The sequence below is a fragment of the Lemur catta genome, chromosome 6 (assembly GCF_020740605.2).
Source record: "Lemur catta isolate mLemCat1 chromosome 6, mLemCat1.pri, whole genome shotgun sequence".
In the NCBI taxonomy this organism is placed as follows: Eukaryota; Metazoa; Chordata; class Mammalia; order Primates; family Lemuridae; genus Lemur; species Lemur catta.
The window spans coordinates 69,145,769-69,169,445 of NC_059133.1; the positions used below are offsets into that span (position 1 = coordinate 69,145,769).

Consider the following 23,677-nt stretch of genomic DNA (forward strand, 5'->3'; position numbering starts at 1 on the left):
CGTGCCTTTGTCACCAATGAAAACATTGAAGAGAAATACTTCATTAACCATAGCTCCTGTTAAAAGGAAAGCTTCCATTTTTAGCTAATTATTTTGCTAATAAAAATCTTATAAAATATTTTCTTAAAAACATTATAAAACCTCTGCCCATATTTCAGAACCCCTCAATCTCAAAGTTAGACAGGAAGACAAAAAACCTGGTTATTTGGTTACTTCTCTGAATCACTCATGAATAATTGCCCTGATGGACTAACCAAATTTGGAATGGATAGAATCAGGCAAGAGATAACCCAAAGAGAAATACGTAGGCCACATAAGGGCATTTCAGTCAATGACAGACTGCATATATGAAGGTGGTCCCATAACAATATAATGCCATATTTCTTTTGTACCTTTCCTATGTTCAGATATGCAAATATTTACCATTGTGTTACAGTTGTCTGCAGTGTTCAGTATGATAACATGCTGTACAGGTTTGTAGCTCAGGAGCAAAAGGGTATACCATATAGCCTAGGTGTATAGTAGGCTGTGTAGTAGACACGATGATGTTTGTACAAGGATGGGTAGGACACGATGATGTTTGTACAAGGATGGGTAGGACACGTTTCTCAGAATGTATCCCATCATCAAGCGACGTGTGACTGTACTGAAGTTATGGTTTTACTTAATTTATTTAAGTTCATTTCTAAAAAAACGTTGGGCATAAAGGTAATTGGTATTAATATTTTTCTCTTATTGGTGCTTTATATGATACTTTTGTGTTTATTTGTCATTGGAACCTTAGACACATACATACACATATATCCTCTGGACTTGTCCACTGGGGTTTAGTTTGTATATTCATTGCCTTTTCATTGCCTCTCTTAGTCTAGATGTTCTGGTGAAGTTGGTCCTTGGTTTGTATATTCCAAATTACTTGTAAGGTACAGATTTATTGCCAGCTATATTTTTGCATCCAGCCCTAGAGCTGTTTTTTTTCCTTTCTTGATGTTGAGACCTTTTTTTTTTTTGAGACAGGGTCTTGCTGTGTCCCCTAGGCTATAGTGCAATGGCATGATCATAGCTTACTGCAGCCTCAAACTCCTGGGCTCAAGTGATCCATCCTCCTGCCTCAGCCTTCCCAAGGGCTAGGATTACAGGTGTGAGCCACCATGCCTGGCCTATGTTGAGATTTTTTTTTTTTTTTTTTGAGCAGAGGAACTACAATTCATTATTTCATTCCACATCTCTTGCATTTTTGTCTCCCACTATTACTGCCCTCAGGCACAAAGCCTTATAGAAGAGATCCAGAAACCTCTGTAAGAACTGAGGGGCAGAGCAATGGTCAGGCAGCATTTTTAATTTATTTATTTAAATTATCTTAATCTTTTATGGAATTATTCTTAAATTCTAATTTTGGATTTTTGTGAATTTTACATCCTCTGAGCAGTTTCAATTCATGGCCAGACTTGACTGCTTAGAACTTCCCATTTATCACAGAAGAAATCCCCTCTGATTTCCCATAAGGCAAAGTGTAGTGTGGGTTGATGCATAGTGAGCTACTTGTGTGTTTAGTATAAAACAGTGGTCATGGTAAATATTCAAAACTTTCCCACAGGGGAAGCACGTTAATGCAGAGGTACAAAATAAAAAGGTACATATTTAAATTTTAGAGTGCATCCCTGATTGTATATGATCTCATCATTTTACAGGATTATAGGGGGGAGTTTGTGGTATTTTTTGCTTAAAAACTTGATTTTTAAAAACTGCTCCCTTTTTCCCATTTTCAGAATGTTTGCTAGGAGAATTGGAAGTAGTAGAAGCCTCCTTAAATAACTGAGCTATTCTGTATGTTTTACACACTTGCCATGATAGTGCCAAAGGTGGAGGTAGATCCAGGAGGGTCTTCCCCAGAGTGCCCCTGTCTGGCTTGGTTATATAGCACTAAGTTGCTTGTGGGTGGGATGGAGCACAGAGAACTCTTAATGATTTCCTGTTTTAGCCCTCAACAAAGCTGTGTCAATTCCTTTGGTCTTACAGACTGTTGCCCAGAAGAAAAGATGTTTGGTTTTCACAAGCCAAAGATGTACCGAAGTATAGAGGGCTGCTGTATTTGCAGAGCTAAGTCCTCCAGTTCTCGATTTACTGACAGTAAACGCTACGAAAAGGACTTCCAGAGCTGTTTTGGGTAAGATCATCTGATGTTTGTACCATTCTTAGAGTGCAAAATATCACAGCATATGGAAGTATTTCCAAGCAAGGCAATTGGAACAGTGTGCTGATAATTAAAATCACTTATATTCTAATCTAGGCTATTTAAGGCTCCTACTGGAGCCTTGGTTATTACCAAGACATATCCTTTTATTGTTAACTTAGGTGGTCCTTTTTGGCACCAGGGACTGGTTTTGTGGAAGACAATTTTTCCATGGATGGGGTGGGGTGGAGGGTGGTTTTGGATGATTTAAGCATATTACATTTATTGTGCAGTCAAACCTCTCTGTATTTGCAGCCACTCCCCAGCGCTAGCATTACCGCCTCAGCTCCACCTCAGATCATCAGGCATTAGATTCTCTGAAGGAGTGTGCAACCTAGATCCCTGGTATGCGCAGTTTACAGTGGGGTTTGAGCTTGGGTGAGAATCTAATGCCCCCTGCTGATCTGATAGGAGGCGGGGCTTATGTGGTGGTGGGAGTGGCTGTAAATACGGATGAAACTGGGATAAAGCTGAAGCTCTGATGAAGTTGACACTCCTATGAAGCTGAAGCTTGCAGCTCACGTCCTGCCGTGCAGTCTGATACCTAACAGACCACAGGCCAGTACTGGTCCGTGGTCTGGGGGTTGGGGACTGCAGGTATAAGGGAGTTTTTTAAAATTACCCTTATTCTGTCATGTCACAGTCGTCTACCCATGTTTTTCTGCCTTTGTATTGTTTTTCTAAAAAATAGAAATACATTTTAACCTAATCTGCTGAGGAAGATGATACTAACAAAAGTTAATGTTCTACCCTTAAACTTGTCAGGGTATGTGAGCTTTCATCTTATAATTTCATTTTTCATTTATCTTTTGACAGTAGACCTCTGCTTAATAAAATGGAATTTTTCTAACAAATACTTGGATAAATAAAATGCTTATTGTTGAGCCATTTCTCACGTTAGAAGTTAATTTCACCACTTTTTTCTTATCAGGACATTTGTCGATCATTTCTTGTTAATTCTGGACTTTGTAGGTTTTTTTTTTTTTTTTGAGACAAGGTCTTGCTCTGTCTGTCACCAGGGCTGGAGTGCAGTGGCATCATCATAGCTCACTGCAACCTCCAGTCTCCTGCCTCATCCTCCTGAGTAGCTGGGACTACAGGCGCACACTACCACACCTGGCTAATTTTTCTGTTTTTTGTGGAGATGGGAATCTTGCTTTTGAGGAGGCTGGTCTTGAACTCCTGGTTTCAAGTGATCGTCCCACCGCAGCCTCCCAGAGTGCTAGGATTACAGGCATGAGCCACCTCACCCAGCCTTATAGTTTGTTTGTTTATTTATTTTGAGACAGAGTCTTGCTGTGTTGCCTGGGCTAGAGTGCTCTGGCATTAACCTAGCTCACAGCAACCTTAAACTCCTGGGCTCAAACAATCCTCCTTCCTCGGCCTCCCTAGTAGCTGGGACTACAGGTTCGGGCCACCACACCTGGCTAATTTCGTATTTTTAGTAGAGACGGGGTCTCATTCTTGCTTAGGCTGGTCTCGAGCTCCTAAGCTCACGCCTTCCTCCGGCCTCGGCCTGCCAGAGTGCTAGCATTACAGGCATGAGCCACCGCGCCCGGCCTGTAGTGTTTTTTCATTTTTTTATTTTTTATTTTCAATTAAGAGACAAGGCCTCTGTTGTCCAGGCTGGAATACAGTGGTGCTATCATAGCTCACTGCAGCCTTCTGGACTACAATTGCGTGCCACCACTCCTGACTAATTTTTATATTTGCTTTTATAGAAATGGAGTTTCAATATTGTCCAGGCTGGTCTCGAACTCCTGGGCTCAAGTGAGTCTCTTGCCTTCGCCTCCCAAAGTGCTGAGATTACAGATGTGAGCCATTGCTCCTGGCCTACATTTTTCTTTTAATGTCTTCATTTCCAATTTTATACATAATATATATTATTAGTATTTTTTGGTATGTATTTATAATATAGGAAAAGTAGTAAGTAAAAGTTCCTCAGATATAATTAAAAAACAACTTGGCAACTTAGTCCTTTAGATTTCCCCCCTATGCAAATATAATTTTTTTTTTTTTTTTTTTTTAAAGAGATGAGAGGTCTCACTCTATTGCTCAGGCTGGAGTGCAGTGGGTATTCATAGTACCCTAGCCTCAAGCTCCTGGGCTCAAGGAATCTTCCTTCCTTAGCCTCTTGAGTACAGACAGGCACCTGGCAATATAATCATGTTTTTTAAAACTACAATGCCTTTCTGGTTTTGTTTGTTGTGAAACTAGGATATCATGACACATTGTTTTATTAATACTCAAAGGGTGGCATTTTATTGCTTATGAAATATCTACACATTTCACAAAAGATCAGACAGCATTGTAGAAAACCATCTCTTTTAGGTAAGTTTTATTGTTATTTAATTTAAAAAATCTATTTTATTTTAAAATGACTGAATTGCAGTACATAGAATTGGTTCACTGGATCTAGAAGTTAGTTATATTTTTGAAATATACCATAGAAACAACGGAACTGGATCATCTATGATGATTAAATTGCATGTATAAGCCATAAATGGATAAAGTTTTTTCCAAAAGAAATGTACTTGCATAAATTCTTTAAGGTAAAGGAGACTGATAAACGTTTGATTGTTTCGTTATCAGGTTGCATGAAACTCGTTCAGGAGACATCTGCAATGCCTGTGTCCTGCTCGTGAAAAGATGGAAGAAGTTGCCAGCAGGATCAAAAAAAAACTGGAATCATGTGAGTTAATCTTTCTTCTTTTTCAATTATACCTCTATTATATTTAAAATAACATTAATTTCCCCCAATTTAGGAAGTAATATATCCCTAGGGTAGAAAAATGTAAAAAGAATAAAGAAAAACACTAGCTGCTGCTCAGATATAATCGCTTAACATTTTGGCATGTTTAGAACAGAATAGCCTGGTGTGGCATTTCCCTAAGGCTGTATCCGATACCCCCTTTTAGAGATTCACAGTGCACCTTCACATATTTTTAGGCTTAACCCAGTAATTCCCAGAGTTAATTAGACATGCATTCTTTTTTTTTTTTTTTTTTTTTTTTTTGAGACAGAGTCTCACTTTGTTGCCCGGGCTAGAGTGAGTGCCGTGGCATCAGCCTAGCTCACAGCAACCTCAGACTCCCGGGCTTAAGCGATCCTACTGCCTCAGCCTCCCGAGTAGCTGGGACTACAGGCATGAGCCACCATGCCCGGCTAATTTTTTTGTATATATATTTTTAGTTGGCCAGATAATTTCTTTCTATTTTTGGTAGAGACGGGGTCTCACTCTTGCTCAGGCTGGTCTCGAACTCCTGACCTCGAGCGATCCACCTGCCTCGGCCTCCCAGAGCTAGGATTACAGGCGTGAGCCACCGCGCCCGGCCTGCATTCTTTTTTAAACCTCTTACAATAACCTTCCTTTGGATTCAGGTTGGTACCAGTGAGCACATAGGTTTTAGAATCAGACTTGGATTTGAATCTTACTGTCACCACTTACTACCTGTGGACTTTGGGCAGGTTACATTTATTTATGAAGTATAAAGATAATAGCTATCTCAGAGAGCTATTGTGAGAGCTGAATGAGATGATATATATAGAGTATAACATAGTGATCACTCAATTAGAAGCTATTGTTATTCTCTATTTAAATCTAGTTGAGATCAAGCTGGCATGTTAATTTGTGTTCTGTTTGCCCTTTCACTTTCCCATGTCACTAGAGTTCTTAATAAAATATTTTTGATGACCAGAACAATACTGTTAAGTCTTATTTAATTCTTTTGTATGTTAGCTTTCAGAAGATTTATGAAATTTGCACAAAACTTTTTTAAGTAGGCAGGTATTTTTCTTTGCCTTTTTCCCTACACTAGCCTCACACTGTCCTTTGGTGACGATGTTAAATTATTATGATGGGCTGTGATTTTGAAGGAAGAAAACCTTCCTTTTTACATAGGGTGGAAATCTACAAATAGTAAGTGAAGAATATATAAGAAATAGGACTATACAGGGCTAGATCAATAGCTGTGCTAGATTGTAGAAGAACATTCTATTGTCATCATGTAACTGACCTCAGGGATTAAGGTGAGGTCATACCCATTTATTAGCTTAGTGAAACAAGGCAAAATACTTAAGTTCTCTATGCCTTGTTTTCTTTTTTCTTTTTTTGAAATGGGTTCGGGCCACCACACCTGGCTAATTTCGTATTTTTAGTAGAGGCGGGGTCTCATTCTTGCTTAGGCTGGTCTCGAGCTCCTGAGCTCAAGCCTTCCTCCGGCCTCGGCCTGCCAGAGTGCTAGCATTACAGGCATGAGCCACTGCGCCCGGCCTGTAGTGTTTTTTCATTTTTTTATTTTTTATTTTCAATTAAGAGACAAATGGGGTCTCAGCTCTGTTTCCCAGGCTAGAGTACAGTGGTGTGATCATAGCTCACTGTAGCCTTGAACTCCTGGGCTGAAGCAATCCTCCTGCCTCAGCCTCCCCAGTAGCTAGGACTATAGGCATGCACTACTGAGCTCTGCTAATTAAAAAAAATACTTTGTAGAGACTGGGTCTCGTTATGTTATCCAGCCTGGTCTTGAACTCCTGGCCTCAGATGATCCTCTGGCTTCAGCCTCCCAAGTAGCTGAGATTGCAGGTCTACACCACTGCTTGCCTTGTTTTCCTTTGGTCTAAAATTGGAATAACAAAAATAGCCCCTTTACTGCTCTGTGGTAAAGGTAAAATCGAAAGTATATGAAAGCTTTTTGTAAACTGCAAAACATCATCCTGTAGAAACATTAGTTGTTAGGCTTGATTCTTAACCTAGTTGGGTTATCTAATAATGATTATCCCATATGTAAGTCTATTTAAAATTTTTTTCTAGCAGACTCCTGCTATTGCCCACTTCAAAGGAAAAAAAATTTTTTTAAACCCCAGTAGATAAATAGGATATGGAAAATTTATTTTTCCATATTATGTGATGACTAAAAGTATACATGGACCCTCTGACACTCTTTGAGTATAAAACTGGTTTTCAGTTCTTGGGAAGCAGGACTCCCTCAAATAGGCATGGGTTGGAACCAGATGGATACACTGGTGTAATTTTTTAAAATGATATTAAATATTCAGTATTTTCTTCCAGGTGGTAGATGCAAGGGCAGGACCCAGCCTAAAGACTACATTGAAACCAAAGAAAGTGAAAACTCTGTCTGGAAACAGGATAAAAAGCAACCAGATCAGTAAACTGCAGAAGGAATTTAAACGTCATAGTAAGTTGTGATACTAGAATGTTAGTACTTAGAATAATTGTTTTTATTTTTGACTGGGGGTGGTGTATGGTGTGTGTGGATCATTTTGTTCTCTATTACTTTTTAAAAAGAGTGCTGAAAGGCAGTGTTGACTTGGTGGAGATGCTATCTTATTTCTATGAAATTTTGGAACTCTATCTGATTTTGATGTCATGAGAGTACTTCCACCAGCTAGCCACTTCTTTAAATTGTACTGAGACCACTCTGATGTCTTTAACGACATCTTAATTTTCCAGAAGGTGCATCGTGTCTGGAGATGTTCAGGAAGGGATGTAAATAATTAGTGGACAATCTGAGATCAAACCCCCGGTTTTTTGGAAAGTAACTTTAGAAATCATAACTCACATATTAGCATAAAGCCAGCCTCAGGACTCTCAGGTTTAAGGGGTGGTGTGTGTTGTGGGGGGGATAAAATGGGAAAGGAATGTCAATTAATGTCAGGTTCCCATGCTCTTATTGGAAGTTGCTGGGGAGAGTGCTGTAGTAGTACATCTATATTTTGGAATTTAGATTTCAGATTTTGAAATGGAAATATACTGCATACAATGTTGTATAATATCTGTAGTGCCCTCAGTGGGGTCTGAGTCAGCACTACTGAATCAAACACATTAGTATTTCTACAGCAAAAATGTAGGAATAGTCATATTCGGTGAAATAAATGGACTGTAAATAGGCTAGTCAGGTTTGTCTACTTAGAAACATAGTTTGGTCATGCCAGATTTTGTGGCCAAATATGTTGGGATAAACTTTGTGTTTTCAGAGCTTTCTCAGAATTGTAGACAGGAGTTGTGGACCTATATTAGAGCTCTCAGTATTTTTTATTAATCTGTGGACTCTGTTAGTCAAAATATTACCAAGCAAGACAAATGGTTGTCATCCTTGTTTTAGAACAATGGAAAAAGTTAATGTACTGACTGGCTAGAGTGGGGGGTGAAGAAGAACTCACTCATCTTTTGAGCATTTTGATATATGTACTAAGCACCTTACATACAATTATCTCAGTTGTTTCCATGTTAGACCTTAGGACAGGAAGCACAGAGGGGTGGTGTAACCTTGACCTGCATCACTTAGTAAGTGGTAGAGATGATTTTGTCTAACTTCAAACCCCAGTACTCTTTCTATAATACCACTCTGCTCTCTGGGGTAGAAAATGCCCGAGGATTTTGTCTTTCCAGATTTGCTACTAACTTTGTGCTCTTGAGTAAATATGTGTTTAACCAGTCTATCCGTAGTTATTCAGATGATAAATTTAATATTTGGTGAAAATATTTTTATATTTATGGTAAAATATTTAGGTAACACAAATGTGTGTGTATTTGTGTGTTTGAATTACACCTGTTCCTTTCTTAACCAGCTTTCAACCCTCCCCTCCCCCCAAAAGGGATTTAACTCTACCCTCTACTCTCAAAGGATATTTTAATGAACAATTGAGAAACAGTAAATTTCTTCTATCACTTGAAGGTGGGGAAATTGATTATTCATATGTATATTCTTAGCTCTTTCCCTTAATTACAGGGGAGGTGATATCTGACTAACTTTTGCTTTACCTAAGGGAATATATCCAGTGTAATTTTAGGGTTTTATGATAAAACTGTGCTATGTAGTGGTTGGAGACCAAAAATAAATCCCTTTAATAAGAAATGTAGATTTTAGGCCGGGCGCGGTGGCTCACGCCTGTAATCCTAGCTCTGGGAGGCCGAGGCGGGTGGATCGCTCGAGGTCAGGAGTTCGAGACCAGCCTGAGCAAGAGTGAGACCCCGTCTCCACTAAAAATAGAAAGAAATTATCTGGCCAACTAAAAAATATATATACAAAAAAAAATTAGCCGGGCATGGTGGCTCATGCCTGTAGTCCCAGCTACTAGGGAGGCTGAGGCAGTAGGATCGCTTAAGCCCAGGAGTTTGAGGTTGCTGTGAGCTAGGCTGATGCCACGGCACTCACTCTAGCCCGGGCAACAAAGTGACACTCTGTCTCAAAAAAAAAAAAAAAAAAAAAAAAAAAGAAATGTAGATTTTAGAGGCTCAAACTAAAATAGGATTTCCTTAGGTACATTGTGAATTGCTAACACATGTGTGCAACATAAGTTTTGAGACATTTGAATTTTTATACGTCACCCATTGAATGGTCTCCCTGCCTCTGCTTAGTGTTTGCTTCCATGCATCCTGTGCATACCCAGCTTGTATCCTCTCCCTGAGACATTCTTTTGTGGTGTGCTAGAAAGACATCGGGCCTAGGGCTTAACAGATACAGATTTTGGGGCTGGGTGCAGTGGCTCACGCCTGTAATCCTAGCACTCTGGGAGACTGAGGCTGGAGGATTGCTTGAGCTCAGGAGTTCGAGACCAGCCTGAGCAAGAGTGAGACCCCATCTCTACTAAAAATAGAAAAAATTAACGGGGTGTCTCTGTGTGTGCCTGTAGTCCCAGCAACTTGGGAGGCTGAGAGGCAGGAGGATTGCTTGAGCCCAGGAGTTTGAGGCTAACACCACAGCACTCTAGCCTTGGTGACAGAGTGAGACTCTGTCTCAAAAAAATAAAAAAAAAAAAAGATTTAGTTATGAATTACAGTTCTTGTCACTAATGAATGTGTGACTCATTGACAAGAGTCACTTGACATTTAACCACAATTTCCTAATCAGAGAAATGGGGATAGATCTGGATTTTTTCTTTTTCTTTTTCTTTTTTTTTTGTTAAAGAGATAAGGTCTCCTTCCATTGCCCAGGCTGGAATACAGTGGTGCAGTCATATCTCACTACAGGCTTAACCTCCGGGACTCAAGCAATCTTCTTGCCTCAGCCTCCCCAGTAGCTAGGACTACAGGCTCATGCCACCATGGCCGGCTAATTTTTTTGAAATTTTTTTTGTAGAGATGGGGTCTCATTATGTTACCCAGGTTGGTTTCAAATTCCTGGCCGTAGGCCATCCTTCCTCATCCTTCCAAAGCACTGGGATTACAGGTGTGAGCCATTTCGCCTTGCTGATAAATCTGGATTTGTGTTAACGGTTCTTATCATTTACAAATGTGTAACTCTGGAGTCACTTGATACGTACCCACAATTTTCTAATCAGAAAAATGGGGATGATCAAGTAAGAAGGGGTTTTGTAAAACAAAATAAATTCCTATATAACTATTAGCTATTCTTTTTATGTCATCCTTGCTAAAATTTATTTTTCTGGTTGCTATAGAAAGTCTTTGGAGATCCTATTTTTATTTGGACTAAGTTAGTCCCTCAGTGCATAGTGTGTTCTGCTTCCACGACTTTGCTCATTGCCTCTACCTACTTGATGCTATCTAATCATTCTTTTGTGCCTTTCCAAATCCAATCTAATTAAGACTTCTAAAATTGCAGTTCTTTGAAGATCTACATTCTAGAAAAGAGTTCTTCGTTACTGTGTATGTTGTTAGTTGTATATATCCTAGTATCTTAAGTATTACGTTAAACCATATGAAATTATTGTTTTTACAGGTAAAAAATGGTCAAATAACTGAAATTTTAAATAGTTCAAAGATATGAGTTTTCCTTAGCAGTGCAGAGCTGACTATTGATGTTAAGTATTTAGGAAGTCTTTTAAATATTCCCCTAGACTTCTTTAAAGCCTGATATTCTTGAGGATTTTGTTTGTTAAATTAGCATATTAAAAACATCAATGGTGCTTTCTTTGTTTTAGATAATTAGTTTTATGCTATTTTATATAAACATTTGTTAATACAAAATACTTGTGAGCTCTATTCAAAAAAGTTTTCTTTAGTCTGTTTCTTCCGATGTAGCATATAACACAGGATTTCATGCCTCATAAATACTTAAATAAATATTTCATTGGTTCTCAACTGGAGATTGGAGGATTGCTTTATCCACATATCCTGGGAGAAGGGGGTATTTAACTAAAGATTAGATATGTGGTAGGCTCCATTACTATTTATGATACCATTCTTGTTGTGACTAGCAGTATCTGTAGCCTTACAACACAGTGACTTGACCAAAAAATTTAATTTCTGGCTTGCAAATTTAAATGAAGTCTTCTGAGGGCAAAAGTATTAAATCAGATTTACCTCTGCATCTAATAAATTGCCTTTATTCCTTACTAAATCAGGATCTATCGTTTTCCCTTTATAGGTGCAGTGTCATTTTTCTTTGGTTGCTTTCCAGATATTTTTCTTCTTTAGTTTTTAGAAGTTTAATTATGATATGTCTTGGTGCGGATTTCGTTGGATATATTCTGTTTGGGTTTTGCTCAGCTCCTTGAATCCCCCAGCTTTATGTCTCTTGCCAAATTTGACAAGTTTTTAGCTACTATTGTTCACAAATGTGTAACTTTTCACTTGACAATTTAAAAAAAAATTAGCCGGGCATGGTGGCACATGCCTGAAATCCTAGCTACTGGGGAGGGTGAGGCAAGAAGACTGCTTGAGCCCAGGAGTTCAAGGCTGCGGTGACCCCACTACTCCAATACAGCCTGGGTGACAGAGTGAGACCGTGTCCCCCCCCCCCCCCCAAAAAAAATCCAAATTTTTCTATTTCTCTGATTAGGAAATTGTAGTAAATGTCAAATGATTTGTGTCGAAGTATATTTGAGTACTTTTTCACCTTCACTGTCATTCTCCTGTCCCTCCAGGACTGCAGTGACATGAATATAGGATTTTTTTTTTTTGTTATAGTCCCACAGGTCTCAGGCTCTGTTTGTTTTCTCTGTGTTGTTCAGATTGGGTAATTCCTTTTGTTCTTTCTTTCAGTTTACTTTTTGTTTTCTGTGTCCTCTCCATTCTGCTGTTGAGCCCATCCATTGAGCTTTTTGTTTTATTTATTGTATTTCTTCAGTTCAAAACTTTCCATTTGTTTTTTTCTTTATGGTTTTATTTTTTTACTGAGATTTCCTATTTCTTTCCTGAGGCTGTATTTTCATTTGTTTCAAACATGTTCATAATTGCTCACTGAAGCATTTTTATCATGGCTGTTTTAAAATTTTTGTCAGTAGCAAGAAAATTCTTTGCTTAAAATAAATAAATGAATGAATGAATGAATGAATGAAATCTTTTCCAGATAATTCTAACATATCTGTCATCTTTGTGTTGGCATGTACTTGCTTTTTCATTCGTTTTGAGGTCTTTCTGGTTCTTGGAATGATGGGATTTTTTTTCTTTTTCTTTTTCTTTTTTTTTGAGACAGGGTCTCTCTCTGTTGCCCAGGCTAGAGTGTCGTGGCATCAGCCTAGCTCACAGCAACCTCAAACTCCTGGGCTTAAGCGATCCTCCTGCCTCAGCCTCCCGAGTAGCTGGGACTACAGGCATGTGCCACCATGCCTGGCTAATTTTTTCTATATATATTTTTAGCTGTCCATATAATTTCTTTCTATTTTTAGTAGATATGGGGTCTCGCTCTTGCTCAGGCTGGTCTCGAACTCCTGAGCTCAAATGATCCACCTGCCTCGGCCTCCCAAAGTGCTAGGATTACAGGCGTGAGCTACCACGCCCGGCCTCAGCTAGTTTTTTTTCTTTTTTCTGTAGAGATGGGGTCTCATTCTGCTCAGACTGGTCTCAAACTCCTGACCTCAAGCAATCCTCTTGCCTCGGCCTCCCAAAGTGTTAGGGTTGTAGGCGTGAGCCCCCGAGCCCGGCCAAATGATGTGATTTTTGATTGAAACCTGGACGTTTTTAGATTATGTTGTGAGACTCTGGGTCTTATTTAAACCTTTTGTTATAACTGGCTTTTTTGGATACCCCTAAGTGCAGGAGAATGGAGAGGGCCACCACCACCTTGTTACTGCCAGGTGGTGCTAGAAGTCTGGTTTCTCACTCAGCTTCCATTGATATCTGTGTGTGTCACAGGGGTGTTCCTTGTTACTACTTGCATGTGGGGGGTGGAGTTCAGGCTCCCATATGGTGAGGGTGTCCTTGTTCTTAGTGGCTCTCCACTTAGGCTTCCTCTGACAACACCCTGGTGGAGGTGTGTTGTGCTTCATAACGGTCTCATGAGGGTAGAAATAAATCTAAGCTCCCCACCTTGGCTTTGCTGGGGTTGGTAAGGGATGGCCACAGTTTTTTCTGTGGTGTTTGGCTGAAGCAGAGTGATATTGTCTAAGAAAAGTTTCCTGTCTTGCTAGGCTGCCGTTTTCCTGGTTCTTTGGCTAGAAAGAGCAGGCTTTTATTGGGGTTTTAGGTTTTTGGTTTTTGGTCGCCTGCACCCATTGGCATTTCAGGGTTGCTGCTGGTTCATTTCAAAGGCTGGGATTTATGAGGCAAAAAGAAAATTCAGAAAAATTAAAGAACTCACCACATCTTTCCTTGGGTCTCAAGCTCCCTAGGTGGTCATCACCTTTCAGAGTCTTTGGTTTGTTGGATATGTTAACAAAGTATCCAGGGTTTTTAGTTCTATAAGCAGGAAGAATAGGGAGAGAGTATATCTACTCCATCTTCCTAGAAGCAGAAGCCTTCATTCTCTTTTACAATACACTTTAGTCCAAATATCTTCAAATATCAGTAGTGCATAGAAAATAAATTCTTTTTTTACTTTTTCTTTTTTTACCAACTCATTCACAATGTCCTATGCTGAGGTTTAGTTGCAATTACAAGTGATGAAATTGAAATTTTCTTTTTTATCTTTATTGCAGATTCTGATGCTCACAGTACCACCTCAAGTGCCTCCCCAGCTCAGTCTCCGTGTTACAGTAACCAGTCCGATGATGGCTCAGATACAGAGATGGCTTCTGGTTCTAATAGAACACCAGTTTTTTCCTTTTTAGATCTCACATACTGGAAAAGGTAAAGGCAACAGAATATGTCTAACCAGCAAACCATCTTACATTACAGGCAGTGGTTTCCTACTTCCTTAGCAATTAAATGGCATTTGGCAAACAGCTGGTAGCACACATGATTGGAGTGGATTGAACAGTAATTGAGCAGAGAATTGGGATTTTGTATGTTCTTCCTATTAAAATTGATTTAAAATAAAAATCACATCAAGGTACCTAAATTTCCTATCGTAGAGTAGACTAGGTATTCTGACTGTTGTCTCCCACTGAAGAAAGTATAAGCGCTAGAAACATACTTTTTAAAGTCTTTAAAGTCTTTAAAGATGTCATTGATCAGAATTCCTTAATAAGGAATACTAAGATGCCAAGTGCTGAATGAATCTGTGTAGCCCCAAAGTCCAAAAAGATAACAGATTAGGACAGGGAAAAATACTTTCAAAGAGAAAATGTTTAGAATTTTCTAGGTTACTAGAAAATCTAGGTTTCTACATTCAGGAAGACTAACTAATTGAAATTAAAAGTCAGATAATAAAAAATTTTACCACAGACATCATAGTGAATCTATAGAATATGAAAAATAAAATATTAATAGGTCTGCAAGCAGTGAGAAAATATATTCTCTTTCTCTCTATTTTAAAGAGATAGAGTCTTTCTCTGTTGACCAGGCTGGCCTTGAACTCCTGGTCTCATGCATGGCTGCTTCAGCCTCCCGAGTAGCTGGGACTACAGGTGTGCACCACTGGGTGTGGCTTAAGAAAATACATTCGTTTCAAAGGAACAACAGATATGCAAAGCTGGAGTTCTTAGCATGAACAAAGGAAGCCAGAAAACAATAGATTAATATCTTAAGTGAGCCAAGAGATAAATCTTAAGCTAGAATTATACATATAGCAAAAGTATCTTTGATGAACAAGACATAAGACAGATATATATATATATTTTTTAGACAGAGTCTTGCTCCACCACACCTGGCTAATTTTTTCTATTTTTAGTTGCCTAGCTAATTTCTTTCTGTTATTTAATAGAGACGGGATCACGCTCTTGCTCAGGCTGGTCTTGAACTCCTGAGCTCAAGCGATCTTCCTACCTCGGCCTCCCAGAGTGCTAGGATTACAGGCCTGAGCCACCATGCCTGACCCATAAGACAGTTTTGACAGGAAAAATAATTTGAGAGTTTGCCACCTAGCTGACCCTCAATAAAGAAAATTCTACGGGCAGAAGGAAAGAAATCCTAGGTTGGAATTCTGAGAGGAAAGAAGGATCAACAAAGAAAATAGTAAATATTTATGTAAATTTAAACAATGACTTTTTAAAATGACTAGTTGTGGTAATAAAAATAAGAGAATTATATGACAACTATAATATATAAGTTAAGGTAATAAAGGTAATAGGAGTTAAAGTGTTCAATGTCTTTTGCCTTGTTGAGAATAAATATATTGAATAATTTTGGAATTTGACAAATTAACTATATAACTACTAAAAGACTAAAAATAAGGCTGGGTGTGGTGGTTCACTCCTATAATCCTAGCACTCTGGGAGGCCAAGGCGGGAGTATTGTTTGAGCCTAGGAGTTAGAGGTTGTTGTGAGCTAGGCTGATGCCACGGCACTCTAGCCTGGGCAACAGAGTGAGACTCTGTCTCCAAAAAAAAAAAAAAAAAAAAGTGTAAAACCTCCAGAGAAGAAGGGAAAGGGAAGTGTGGCAGATTGATCATTGATCACAAATGTAAGCAATAATGGTTCCAGTTAAAAGACCAAAATTTGAATAATCAGTGAAAGCCCAGTTATATTCTGTTTACCAGAGATACAGGATAAAGTTTAAAGATAACAGTATGGGAAAAAATATACTTAGCAAAACAAAAGGATAATAGAAAATATTATCATATATTTGTAAAATATGTTGTAAAAAATACTGCCATATATTTGTAAGTTAAGAACCCCATAGGTCTAAAAAAGGTATAATATAAAATAGAATATTTATAACTTAATAACTGAAAAATGACATGAATCAAAACATGTAGGATAAAGCTAAAAAGGTAGATAGAGGAAAATTTATTGCCGTTAATGCTATTACAAAAGAAAGACTAAAAAGTAAATGAACTGATAAATATCTAACTTAAAGTTTTATAAAGACAAATTCAAGACAAATTAAAGCAAGGAGATACTAAAGATATGAGAAGAAATACATGGACTAGAAAGACACTATGCAGTGGAGCGAATTGGTAAAACTAAGAGTTGGATCTTAAAAATGCTAGACCAAAAATGACTAGAGATAATGCAGATCAAGAAAAGAAGTACACGTAAGAAATTTTAGGAAAGAAAAAGGAGACTTAGGTATATATAAAGCTGAAATTTTAAAGATAATAGGGTATTATAAACAACTATGCCAATAAATTTGAAGATATGGGTAAAATGGATATATTACTAAAAAGAAGACAGCTTACCAAAACTCTCATAAAAAGTAAGAAACCTGAAATGAACAGTCTCATAATAAAGAAATTGATTCAAGGCTGAGTTAGGAGGATTGCTGGAGCCCAGGGGTTCAAGGCTACAGTGAACTATTATCAGTCCACTGCACTCCAGCCTGGGCAACAACAGAGTAAGACTCCATCTTTAAAAAAAAAAAAAAGAAAAGAAAAGAAAAAAGAAATTGATTCAGTGGTGAAAAATCTTCCCTCAAAGAAATCCCAGGTCCAGATAGGCAAGTTCTACCAAACATTCCTGGAATAAATGATTCTGATCTTTTAGCGATTTTTCCATTTTTCCTATGAATAAAATGGGGCATAGGCTTCAAGCATTTTATAAGGCTGATATAACTTTGATACCAAAACAGTAATATTATTTATGATCAGCTACTAGGTTTATTCTAGGGATGGAAAATTGGTTTAAACTCAAGAAGGCTAACTCGTAATTTACCACATTGACAGTTTCTAAAGGAAGGCATCATCTTAGTGCTACAGAAAAGGTGTTTGACAAATTTGAACATTCCTTCAAAGTATAAAACAATTTTTAGCAAAATCGGCACAGAAGGGAAAGACCTTTATGGATCCCTATCAGAAGACCTTTATGGATCCCTTCTGGCTGGTTTAGAGGATAAAAAGAAAAAAAGAAAAAGTCCTTCATGGAGAAAATCAAATATTATCGAATAACTTTTAAACATACCTAAATAAATTGAGGTGTTTACACATTCAAGGATATTGTAAAACTGAATGTTATGAAGATGATCTCTTAATAGATTCAGGGTAATTACAGTCAAAACCTCAACATATTTGGGGAACTTGACAAGCTAGATTTATAATTTATGTAGAAAAGCAGAGGGCCCAAAATAGTCAGCTATCTTCAGAAGAATTAGCAAGATGTGGATATACATGCCCTAAGAGAAATCAAGACATTACAAAGCCATAGTAATTAATATAATGTGTTTTTGGACTAGCCAGGTATAGGAAAATAAACCAATGATGATGGAATACAGAACAAAGAATAGGCCCACATGTATATGGAAACTTGTTATGTGATACATGGTGGGGGGGAGGTCAGTTAGGGAAAAATGGACTGTTGAATAAATGTTGCTAGGTTATTACAGACAACATGGTTATGCATGTGGAAAAATTGTGCTTGGATGCCTCACACCATACACAAAACATCAATTACAGATGCATTAAAGTAGAAAACAGAATATGACTTTTGAGTGGGAAAAGATTTATGACAAAGTACTAAGCATAAAAGAAAAGACACCAGATCAGGTTTGATTACATTATAATTATGAACTTAAATTGATCAAATGACACCATAAAAAGTGAAATGATATCCAACACGTGTATTCGACAAAGGATTAGTATCTAGAATATATAAACAACTACAAGGGAAGAAAAAGACAAACTATAGAAAACTGGGCACAAGACTTAGAAAAGGTATCACATAAAAGAAAGAACCCATTAAATTAAAACGTGTTCAAACTTTTTGATAATTAAGGAAATACAAACTAAAATTTCTACGAGATGCCATTTTATACCCACTGGACTGGTAAAAACTAAAGCAAACTCGGTTACCAAATGTTAGTATATAGAGCGATGAGAACACTGTTGGTTATGGATGTAAATAGTTTTAACCATGCTGATTAATAATTGCCATTTCTGAGTAGAGTTGAAGATGTTTCCATTCCTATATCCCAGCAATATAAACTAGAAAAAAATTTTAGGACGTATGCACTGATGTGTAAAGCAGTGCTTATAATAGGAAGATTAGTCAAAATGAGAGTGGATAAATAAAACTGGTATATGTATGTACATGGTGGAATCTCATACATAAGTTATAAGCTCTAAAACAATATGTATGAATCACAATTACTTAATGTTAAGCAAAAAATTACAGAATACAGTGGGGTTCTGTGTATGTGTAATGAATAATTAGGCAGTATGATTAGAGTTGCAAACAATATGGTAAAACTGTGAAGTATAAATATAAAGAAATAAGGGTGTGAAAACCTAAAATTAACAGAGGAGAGACTCAGATGAGGTGGAATGGGACTGGAGGGGGGGTATGGAGGGGCCTTCACAGGAAATGGTCTATTTTCCTTTAAAGTATGTGATCCATGAGTGTTTTTGCTATTTTTTATGCCTTTATGTATATTTGATAATACATACATACATATATATATAGAGAGAGTAGATATTTTTATCTACTCAGTATTTAATTAAAATAACCACCAGCTACATCACCAGTTTATGATGGCTGTTTTTTCCCCCCCCAAGAGCTGGTGGATTTTTGGAGGAAATAGAGTTAACAACTTCAGGAGCAGCCTTTGAAACTGACTGCTGTCTCTCAAAATGGGTATTTCCCCCTTAATTGTTTGAGAAGATTCCAGTGTGGCATTTTAAGGGACCTTGGGCAGTTCCCGTTTTCTAGCTAAGTGAAAGGCCTAGGAGCCCTTTGACTTGGAATGTGATAAGATTGTAGCAGTAGAGCCTTTTGATTATTTTGGACTAGTTATCATAGTGAGTAGATTTTTTTTAGTATTCCTATTCTTCTGTCCTATTAATGTATTTTGTTCTCCACTTTTTCTTTTAGACAGAAAATATGTTGTGGGATTATCTATAAAGGCCGTTTTGGGGAAGTCCTCATCGACACACATCTATTCAAGCCCTGCTGCAGCAATAAGAAAGCAGCTGCTGAGAAGCCAGAGGAGCAGGGCCCAGAGCCTCTGCCCATCTCCACTCAGGAGTGGTGACTGAGGTTTTTATGTAGAAGGGGAACAAAAAATGATTTAAGTTTTGAAAAGACCACAAAGCAACAAGCTGACCCTCCTATTTTTAACTTGGATACCTGCTATTCTGCCAAAAGACAACTTCTAGAATAGTTTTGAATGGGTTATTTTTCCCCCAGTTCCACAAGCTCTGAAGCCAGTGTCTAGCTTACTAAAAAAAGAATTGTATATAATATTTAAGATGCTGAGTATTTCATAGGAAAGCTGAATGCTGCTGTAAAGTGCTCTTTAAGTCTTCTTTTTTTTTTTTTTAAATCCCCTTCTAATGAATGAAACTAAGGGGAATTTCAGGGGACAGTGATGGGATTTGTTGTATGATAAACAGTTTGTAGTTTTAGTCTTTCTATATTGAGAAGCAGTGGTTGGGGCATATTTTAAGATGGCTGGCTACACTTGTTTTCCCTCATGATAATAAAGTTGTCATAACTCAGTAACATGGACTTGCTCCTAGAGGTAATTGTTAATAATTTTGAAATATTAAGGTCTTGCCAAGGTTCTGATGATTCAAACCTGTACTACTGATTATTAAGCAGGACAGACTGAGCTTTCTGTTACAAATACCTTGAAGGAAAAAGTAATTTCTAAATATACAGAGAGGTAACTTGACTGTATATTTTGCATCCCGTGCCACCTCCGTTCATATTAATGTTTGATAAAGGTTTTAATTTATGTGAACTTTCTAAAGCAGAATGAAAGCTCTTCTTGGGGAAATGGCAAGTCTTTAGGATAGATGAGACCGTAGTTGAATAGTACCAAAGCATTACCACACGGTAGACAGCACACTCCATTAAAAACGTTAAACTGTCTGAAAAATAAAATGTTCAAGTCTTCAGGATGGCACAAAACAAAGGTTGATTCTTTTGGGGGACATATTTCTTAGAGGGCTTGCCGAGTATGTAAATAATTGACTTTGTTTGTGTTACGTGACTGTTTGATGACTTCATTGAAAATCTGCACAATTCAGTTTTAGCTCTGGATTACTTCAGTTGACCTTTGTGAAGGTTTTATCTGTGTAGAGTGGATGTTTGACTTGTTTTAACCTATTAGGGTTTTTATTGTTTTTCACTCTATGTTTAAAGTAAAATTTACTAAAAGAAAAGAGGTGTGTGTTAATGCTAAGTGGGTTGGTTTTGGTTTGGCTTCTTTTAGTCAGGCTTTCTAAACATTGAGATATCCTGAACTTGGAGTTCTTCAATTCTAAAATCCTCATTAAAAGCCTCTCACTTGAACCCAAACCAAAGTACTCTTCTTGCCTCTTTTCTAAAAGTTCAGGAGAAAAATATCACCAGTTCAGACTTATTTTCATAATGAGGGAGGAGCGTTTGCCTGCCTTATGATGACATGACTCAGTGCTTATTTTTTAAACTGGATTTGAAAAATTGGATAGTATAACAATAAGGAGTGAGCCACTTTTTATGGACACCCTATAGTTTTATAGTTCTTAATCTAAACATTTTATATTTCTTCCTTTTGGAAAAAACCTATATGCTATAAGCCACCATATGCACCGACTACACAGCTAGTGGGGTCGGCTCTCACAGCCTTTGAGGTGAATTACAAGAGTCCAGCCATTATCATCCTCCTGAGTTATTTTGAAATGGTTTTTTTTTTTTTGTACATTTTGGCTGCAGTATTGGTGGTAGAATATACTATAATATGGATCATCTCTACTTCTGTATTTATTTATTTATTACTAGACCTCAACCACAGTCTTCTTTTTTCCTTCCACCTCTCTTTGCCTGTAGGATGTACTGTATGTAGTCATGCACTTTGTATTAATATATTAGAAATCTACAGATCTGTTTTGTACTTTTTATACTGTTGGATACTTATAATCAAAACTTTTACTAGGGTATTGAATAAATTTAGTCTTATTAGAAAATAAAAGGAGCTGTTTTGTGGCTTTGTTTGAAAGGTCTTGGGTAAGAATAATGGTTTTGGCCTTCACAGATATTCAGTTTAAGCCCTTAGAATTATAACAGGCCAGGAGGGGGATGAAAATCCTTTTTACCGAGAAATAAAGACTTTAAAATAAAAGTTAACATTTTAACTGATGCGCAAAATAATGTAGTGGCTAAAATGGTTTTGACAATGAAGAACAAAATGTTACCAGTACTTCTTGATGTCTGATGTGGTTTTGTTATTGTCTGTGGGCATAGTGGGAAGCATCATTGCATCTTCAGAGAAACTGTAAAAGTTGGATGGGTGGGTTTTGCCATTAGGGGTCATACTTGAGTTCTCAAGTTCCTAGCTCTGCCTCCTTATTAGCCATACTACGGTTGGGATTTAGATTTGTTTTGGGATAATCCAGATGATTTTGCTGCCACATGATACAGTTACTTTGAAGTCACCATGTTAACTTTGGATAGTGCAAAGATGATGGTACCTGCATTATCTATTGCTGTGTAACAGATTACCACAAATTTAGTGGCTTAAAACAGGTTTATCTCAGTTTCTGTCTGGGCACAGCTTACTGTGTCTCATGGTCTCTCAAGGCTGCAACAAGGTGCCGGCTGTGCCGCATTCTCATCTGGAAGTTTGGGAATAACTCACTGCACACCCCACTCAGGTTGTTGGCAGAACTCACTTCCTCGCGGCTCCCGGCCTTCTTACTAGGACTTCTTACTAGTTGTCGGCTGGAACCTACCTGCAGTTGCTTGCACCTGGAGCACCCTACATGGGTACTTAATTCAGCAAGTGTCTCGAGCCGGGCTGCCAGCGGGACAGAGTCCTCCCAGCTCCTGCCCACTCCCATTGAGAGGATTACACAAAGGAAGAACACTGAGAGGTGGGGGTGGGGCCCATGGGGAGGCACCTTAGCACTTGTCTGCCACAGTATCTCTTTTTTAAACTAGATCTCTTTAATTTGGGCCTCTTGCCCTATACTGCAAGCGCTTTGGTAGCAAGTGAAAAGAAAAACGGCTCCCAAGTTACAAAACGACCTACTATGGGCCAGGCACTTTTAAACATTGTTTAAATAATCCTGCATAGCAAAAAACAAAACCTATTCAGGTGAGTAAGTAGAGGTGCAAAGAGGTCATGTAACATGAATAGGATGTGCTTTTCTGATTTCAAAGCCTTTGCTCTCCACACTGGCTCCTATCCCTGCTTTAGCAGTGCCATCTGAACTAGCTTACCTGGGGCTCTCTGCTTCCCTTCCTTCCAAAGGCTGAAAATGAGGGGCAGGTTCTACTCTTGCAGAGAGGTTGACTTTTACTGTGTCTCACGCAGTTAATCAAATTTTGTTTTTAATTTTGATAAATGTTCAAAGTACTATTATGTCTTTGTGGGGGAAAACAGTCTCCTGGAGGGTTAGTGAAACAACTGGATATCCTAAAAAAATTAATCAAGGTAAGCTGCTCTGCAGTGAAGAGTGGGAGATACCCAGGGAGCTTTATTCTCTGCAACAGTTTCCTAAAGTCCCAGATTTAATACTGTGGTGCCCCAGCGATCATTTTTGTGTGATGCTCAGTGAACTGGGAAGGGAGGAGAAAGCCAAATTGGATCAAGGATAGATAATTTCACAGGCTCATGTTCTCAGAGAAAGGGATCTGAGGGTTCTAACAATTTCTCAAGCTGTGGAGTTTGGTTACTCATTGTAATCATGAGAATGCTTTAGGTATCAAATACCTTACACCCTGGTTTGAAACTGCTTGTTATTGTACGTGGAGTAGGGGGTCCTGGACAAACCTAGTTGTAAGCTTCAGTGTTAAAAGAGCTTAACCATTCAGTTTAGAGAGACTGAAAAGATTGTGTCAAAGCCTGCCCTTTGTCTCAGTGTCTGAAAAGGGAAAATTATTTATCCTGCTTTAGAATGTCTATTCTCTACGCTTCTATGGCTTACATTAGCTTAACTGTTTCCAGGTAGTGCTTTTTCACAACCGCAAGGAAGAGTGGTTGTTTTATGTTTATATTTAAGGCTCAGAAACCCTAAGTTCCTCAGCAAGTCCCTGGTAAAGTTAGGAACCTGAACAATTATACCTTTTTTTTTTTTTTTCAAGGTAATGTGCATTCTTGGCCTCCAACTACCTTTACAAACCACTCCATTGTCGATTCTGTCACTGATGGCTTCCTCAGGGGAAATTCCAAAGCCCTCATCTTATTTACCCAGCCTCTCCACAGCACTTAATATACAATTAATAGTTTCTTGAAATATTCTTGACTGATAACACCCCAGTTTGCAGGTTTTCCTCTTGCCTCACTC

General features: G+C 38.1%; 1 protein-coding gene across 3 annotated transcripts in view; it reads left to right on the forward strand.

Moving 5' to 3' along the window:
• SINHCAF (SIN3-HDAC complex associated factor) overlaps positions 1-21,360 on the forward strand; it is a 33,833-nt gene extending 12,473 nt beyond the window's left edge. For all 3 annotated transcript variants that reach the window (XM_045554071.1, XM_045554073.1, XM_045554072.1), the window contains exons 2-6: positions 2,020-2,167; positions 4,826-4,925; positions 7,302-7,428; positions 14,072-14,222; positions 19,278-21,360. In XM_045554071.1, coding sequence (XP_045410027.1) covers positions 2,040-2,167; positions 4,826-4,925; positions 7,302-7,428; positions 14,072-14,222; positions 19,278-19,437 — 666 coding nt within the window. In that variant the 5' untranslated portion in view covers positions 2,020-2,039 and the 3' untranslated portion in view covers positions 19,438-21,360. The remainder of the gene's footprint in view (positions 1-2,019; positions 2,168-4,825; positions 4,926-7,301; positions 7,429-14,071; positions 14,223-19,277) is intronic.
• Positions 21,361-23,677: the final 2,317 nt, after the last annotated feature.